General features: G+C 38.4%; 1 protein-coding gene across 1 annotated transcript; it reads left to right on the top strand.

Moving 5' to 3' along the window:
- The first annotated feature begins 4532 nt into the window (after positions 1-4532).
- LOC106085344 (uncharacterized) lies at positions 4533-5159 on the top strand. Its single transcript, XM_013249560.2, has 2 exons — positions 4533-4636; positions 4713-5159. Exons 1-2 carry the CDS (start codon positions 4538-4540, stop codon positions 5157-5159), a joined length of 546 nt encoding a protein of 181 aa, XP_013105014.2. The 5' UTR covers positions 4533-4537.
- Positions 5160-7212: the final 2053 nt, after the last annotated feature.

Below are 7212 nucleotides of genomic sequence, written 5' to 3'. Positions count from 1 at the left end.
GGGCAGAATGTTGTACTTTAACTTTCGGAGAGATATTTGAATACAGGCCGCACAATTTATGCCAAAAATTTTTTCACAACTTTGGATTTGGCGCATACTTTGATCAGGAAGAAAACTACATATATTGGAACAGTGCGCTCGAATAAGACATGTGTTCCTCGAGAATTCCAAAAAAATCATACGCATCTTGTCAACAGCACATTGTTCGGCTTCAACGAAGGCGATATAGCACTATTTTCATATGAGCCCGAGAGGAACAAAGCTGTAAATCAAATCGGGACCGGATGCTTGGCACATATACATGCAAGCGCTCAACAAACCGCTGGCCATCGGCCATGTTTTATAATATGGCGGAGATTGCTGCTTTACATGCATGTATTTCATACAACGAGATGAAGCCAAAAAAAAGAAGTGACAGACGACGGTCATTCCTAATGATACTGACAAAACAATTGACACTACCAAACATAGAGGAACGAGCGCTGAACAACCGCACAACCACATATCCAAGCATACGGAATGCAATGGAAGCATTTGATGTAAAGGTAAGAAAAAATCAATTCTAATGTTCAAAATCATAATACAATAATAACATAATTTTGTTTTTTTTAGATATTATCAAGACCGGTAGAAGGAGCTGCACCGTCATTTGCATCTAGAACGAACAGACAGGCATGTCGCCTACGCCGTTAACTGTTAAAGAAGCTATATTATTTAGCTAAAACTTTCCAAACATTTCAAAAATGCTGCGCATAAAAATCAAACATTTCTAGATTTTTAGTTTAGAAGATATGATCGTTCAAAGTTGGATTATTTTCGATATTCAAAACAAAAAAAACATTGTTTTTAGACAATTTTGTCCTCTTCAATTGAAATATCCCAAAAACTGGAGAAGGAATTGTAATTTTTTATTTTTTCTATTGATGGATGTCCATTATATAAAAATTAAGTGTTCCGTTTGTTCCAAAAGACTTAAGAACGGCTGAACCGACTTTCATGAAATGTTCTCAGAGGGTAGAATTTAGCCCCCGTTGAAAATAGGTTACTACATTTTGTGATAAAAACAAAGGTAGCAGACTCTCCCCTTAACCACTCGGTTAGGTACTTGAAAGTAGGTTATGGAACTTATAAAAAATTTGAGATCTGTTGTTATATATTCTTGATGGTCATGACATTTTAAGTCGAACTAGCCAAGTCCGTCCGTCTGTCTGTCGAAAGCACGCTAACTTTCGAAGGAGTAAAGCTAGCCGCTTGAAATTTTGCACAAATACTTCTTATTAGTGTAGGTCGGTTGGGATTGTAAATGGACGATATCGGTCCATGTTTTGATATAGCTGCCATATGAACCGATCTGGGATCTTGACTTGTTGAGCCGCTAAAGGGCACAATTCTTATCCGATTTGGCTGAAATTTACCATAAGGTGTTTTATTATGATTTCCAACAACTGTGCTGAGTATGGTTCAAATCGGTTCATAACCTGATATGGCTGCCATATAAACCGATCTTGGGTCTGGACTTCATGATCCACTGGGGGACGCAATTATAATCCGATTTGGCTGAAATTTTGCATTAGGAGTTTTGTTACGACTTTCAACAACTGTGCTAAGAATAGTTAAAATCGGTCCATACCTTATATAGCTGCCATATAAACCGATCTGGGATCTTGACTTCTTGAGCCTCTAGAGGGCATAATTCTTATCCGATTTGGCTGAAATTTAGTTTAGCATGAAGTGTTTTATTATGATTTCTAACAACTGTGCTGAATATGGTTCAAATCGGTCCATAACTTCATATAGCTGCCATATAAACCGATCTTGGGTCTGGACTTCTTGAGCCACTAGGACGCTATTATTATCTGATGTGGCGGAAATTTAGCATGAGGTGTTTTGTTATGACTTTTAACAACTGTGCTAAGAATTGTTAAAATCGATCCATAACCTGAAATATCTGCCATATAAACCGATTTTGGGTCTGGACTTCTTGATCCACTAGAGGACGCAATTATTATCCGTTTTGGCTGAAATTTTGCATTAGGAGTTTTGTTATGACTTCCAATAACTGTGCCAAGTATGGTTTAAATCGGTCCATAACCTGACATAGCTGCCATATAAACCGATCTGGGATCTTGACTTCTTGAGCCTCTAGAGGGCACAATTCTTATCCTATTTGGCTGTAATTTAGTTTAGCATGAAGTGTTTTATTATGATTTCTAACAACTGTGCTGAATATGGTTCAAATCGGTCCATAACTTGATATAGCTGCCATATAATCCGATCTTGGGTCTGGACTTCTTGAGCCACTAGGACGCTATTATTATCTGATTTGGGGGAAATTTAGCATGAGGTATTTTGTTATGACTTTTAACAACTGTGCTTAGAATTGTTAAAATCGATCCATAACCTGAAATATCTGCCATATAAACCGATTTTGGGTCTGGACTTCTTGAGCCACTAGAGGGCGCAATTTTTGTTCGATTTAGCTGAAATTTTGTTTACCAGCTTCTCTCATGACCTTTGATATACGTGTGGAAAATGAATGAATGAATCGGTTTATAGCCTAATGCAGCTCCCCTATAAACCGATCTCCCTATTTTACTTCTCAGCCCCAAAGTCCGCAATTCTTACTAGATTTGGCTGAAATTTTACACAGTGACTTCTACTATGATCTCCAATGTTCAGTTCAAATATGGTTCGAAATGATCCATAGATACCGTAGGAGATACCGTGGCAAGAGCTCGAAAAATGCGATCCATGGTGGAGGAGGTGGGTAAATAGATTCAGCGCGGCCGAACTTAGCACGCTTTTACTAGCTTCTAATTACAGCCGATAATAAACAAAATAGAACTTCAAACATTTCACTTTCGAATATCAATAATTTGTTCATAATGACGAGCAGCAACATTTATTTTTTCTTCCATAAACCAGATAGTCCAGATAAACCTGACGAACCAGAACCAGACCAACCTGAATGACCACAATCATGGGAGACATGGGCGACATGGGCGACATCGTGTGTAACAACCTGCGTAACTGGAACATGGGATACTTCGTGTGTAACAGTGATGGGAACTTCGTGGGTCACATGGAGTTTATTTTCTCCAATGTAAAGCTGTACTTTAGAACGCTGTGTGAGTTACTAATATTGATTAGAACAATTGGGTTGTCTTTTATACGTAAATTAGACAGCTTTAATTCTGGTTAGATTTTATTTATATTGCTTTTATATGTATTGGGTTGCCCAAAAAGTAATTGTGGATTTTTCATATAGTCGGCGTTGACAAATTTTTTCACAGCTTGTGACTCTGTAATTGCATTCTTTCTTCTGTCAGTTATCAGCTGTTACTTTTAGCTTGCTTTAGAAAAAAAGTGTAAAAAAAGTATATTTGATTAAAGTTCATTCTAAGTTTTATTAAAAATCCATTTACTTTCTTTTAAAAAATCCGCAATTACTTTTTGGGCAACCCAACATTATCATTATCATTATCATTTATTTTATCGTTTTGTTAACTGTTCAAATGCGTGTTGACTGCTTCACATATGAATACATTTTTCGAATTAAACCAATAATTAACTTTTTGGCTTTTCAACTTGAGGGAAGATGTAATTTATAATTCATATTTAGTTATAATACCCATACAAAAACGTTTTTCCGATTGAATTTCTTTGCACAATTCTAATCCGATTTGTTTAAAATTTCGCACATTATATATATTTATATTCTCCTCTTTATTTGGGGTTAAATGATTTATAACCAACCTTACCTAACCTTATATGAACCTAGGAGTTGAATTTGTAAACCTGAGATTATGGTGAATGAAGACATTTTACACGAATGGTAAAAAGCTAAAACGAATATTCTATTCGCTCTTAATATATAATTTTATTCGCACCATAGTACAACAGCTAATCTGCGGGTGGGAAATTCCAAGTAATGGTGATGGTGCCAGGTCAAGCAAAACCCTTAAAGGGTTTGGAGTTCTTGGTCTCTGCAGGGCACCCAATATTTGGCGCTATATTCGCGATGTTTAAAATATCGTTTGAAATATTTCCGTAATTGTTTTACAGGGTTAACGATTTTCAAATCCCATAGATATACATGTCGACACCCTAGTACAGATTGGCCCATTAAAGAGTTTTGCTTTCACAAATACGGATAATTTTTTTTAACTTAACGCTATTGAAATGTTTCACCAATCTGGTTAATGATGGAAACCTACTGCGTTTAAAATGGTTGCATCGTTGGCCCGAATGGAGCACTACAAGGCCTAGTTTTTTTAAGAAAAGTTTGCAAACTCTAAAATGAATATTTGACGAATTGAAAATTTCTTTGAAGATGTCAAATCACAAATAAGCAGTAGTTTAAGGAGCAAACGGTCGGTTCGCCAGTCTACTATATTACAGAAACTTTTCGTAATGCAATCTTAATTGTAATTGATGGTTCAATTCATATTTAAAGCTTTCATTCAAAACGTCACTTAACCCATATAATAAATGGCACCAATAAAATGTTAAAAATTAATTCTTACCAGATTTCAATATGCCGCAGTCGAGTATAAAAGTCAGCTCCATTGTTTCGTTCAGTATCAGTTACTTACACTGCATTCCAAAGAAAAACATTACATTGGACAAAATGAAAGTAAGTACGGGCATAAGATGTACTAGAAGCCTATTGCCTTGATGGTCCTTTTATACTACTTTACTTTCACTTTTAGGTCTTCGCTTGCTTGGCTCTCTTCCTTGCTGCTGCTAGCGCTTCAGTAATTTCTTATGGATTAGGCGACTCATATTCGTCATATGGTGATCACGTAACGCGTGAAGTTGTGGCTCCCGTCAGGACCGTTCACCATACTACACACAATGTGGTTTCGCCCGTTACTCATCATCATGTTAGCCATGTTGACCAAGTCGCTCCAGTACATCGTGTACATCACGAAGTAACTCATGTTCGTCCTGTTCACCATGTTACCCATGAACGCCATGTGACCCACGAAGCTCCTATCACTGTCACCCACGAAGTGGCCCATGTTCCAGTTACACAGCTTGTTACACACGATGTCGCCCATGTCACTCATGATTATGGCCGTTCAGATTGGTCTGGTTCTGGTTTATCAGGCCTGTCTGGATTATCTGGATTATCTGGTTTGTGGAAGAAGAAATAGATTTTAATCTTTTTGTGGATGGGGCATCGGAATTTGGGATGTTAATAAAATGCATTGTATGCTGATCGATTTTAAAATATTAGGCTTGAAAAAAATTAAAATTTAATAAAATTATTGCAGCAATTTAAAAAAATTGTTTTTTTTTTCTCCCTCAACCATTGGATTTATCATTTGAAAATTGACAAGAGGGAGAAACCCATAAATCAAGTGTCTGAATGAAAAAATAATTTTCTTAAGTTCGGTACATAAATATAACTATGAAAGGGAGCACATTTGAGGTTTTTAAAAAAATTCCATACGAGTAAATAACGATTACGAACGAACCTTAAGTGGAGCGGACGTGTTTGTTTCGTTCCGCTACTCAAAAAATAACTGTATCTCGGATCTATTACGCAGAAATTCTAGAGACTTTTAGGAGTAGGCACCAAATAGACTTCAAAGAGTCAACAGGTGCGGTGGTGGCATCAGACCTTAACATGTTGTTCGCCCCTCCTTGGCACCTGTAGTCGAGAGCAATGCTTCAAGCGCACAGTCATCAGACTGGTGAATGAGGAAGAGGCGGATAACCCAGAAGGATGGGAGGTTCGTCCGTAGCCTTTAAGTAAAGGTGGTATTTCTGATTCAGATGCAGACAGCAACATTGTCGAGCGAGGGCTTCGTTAAGCTAACGAGAGGACCAAGAAAACAATCCGGGACACGACGAAGGAGACTGAGGAGTATGCTCCGGCATCGCTATCGTGCGAAAGTGCAGGATGCTGGAAAGGATAGAACTGACATCCCAGGCACTTCTACGAAGCTGGAAAGATAATCAGATCTCCCGAATAGATAACACTCTTAAAATGCTGAAAAAGAAAAGAGCTCCCCGCTTTCAAGTACTGTGGGAAGACCAAGCTAGCCCTCCCGCAATGGAGACTTCAGACAGTGTCCTGCGGAGGAAGACAAAGTCGGAACAGGAACGAGAGTAGGGCCTACGGCCTTTGAGTCTTCATGATGGACTGCAACATCAAAAAGAACGATACAGCCATCATGGAAGGGGAAGACGGTCACTGAGAAAGCTAAGGAGCCGCCCTATTACGCCAGAGTAATAAGGAAGCACAACAGAGATGAAGAAAACACAGTTATCTTTATCGGCAGTGCATCCGGTAGTATTTTAACAGATAACCGGTCCCATATGGACCATCTGGTAAACGGTCGGGCTTTCGAACATTTGTTGAACTCTGAAGGGGGTCAACCCATATGAATTATGAGCTGCGCGTATAGAGGGGACATACTGATAATTCACCTTGCGTCTGCAGAATGTATTGCATAAACTTGGTTAACTCGAAGCCTTTCGGGTCGACGCAGTTCGATTTAAGTTCGTGGGTGACACTGTGGAACAGCGAACAGTCGGTAGGACGGTGAAAATCTTATGGGCTCCGGATCGTGAGAGGACGATGCTATTACTGAAAGAAAATAAGCTTTTGATGTCATACGCGCTCACTTATGCCAAATCGGTGCGGCAATTGATAGTATGTGTAGGGCATGTGGGGAAGATGATGAGACGTTAGAGCAATTCCTATATCATTGCCCGGCTCTCGCTGCGAACAGTCACCGGTACTTAGGTGGGAACTCGATACCATACATGAACCAACTTAGGGGGGTGGTATAGAAAACAATTATGGATTTTGTAAGTAGCACGGATTTCCTAACTTTAAATGCTCTTTTTCGTGGTTACTTTATAGTTTTTAGAGCGCACAACAAGCCGATTACTGGCTTAGGTGTATGTCCATAGTGGCATGGGGCGGATGAATATCTGGAAAATATCTTGCTCCGGAAGGCAGAGCCCTGATTATAAATAGGTTTAAAATAAAAACTTTTTATAATATTTATAAATTTGAAAAATTTTTATAGGCGTTATAGTAACAACCACCAGTCGAAAACAATGATATGATGTCGAATCTAAACAAGTCGCGGAGCATTTTGGAGGCTTATGACGTTTACTTATACGTTTTATACAAGTAAATAAAGTTTTCGCCGTTTACAACTTTTTGACATTCGAAAACCTAAAAAACCG

The sequence above is a fragment of the Stomoxys calcitrans genome, chromosome 5, assembly GCF_963082655.1.
Source record: "Stomoxys calcitrans chromosome 5, idStoCalc2.1, whole genome shotgun sequence".
Lineage (NCBI taxonomy): Eukaryota > Metazoa > Arthropoda > Insecta > Diptera > Muscidae > Stomoxys > Stomoxys calcitrans.
Note: the sequence above shows the minus strand (reverse complement) of the source record. Positions and strands in the feature narration are given on the sequence as shown.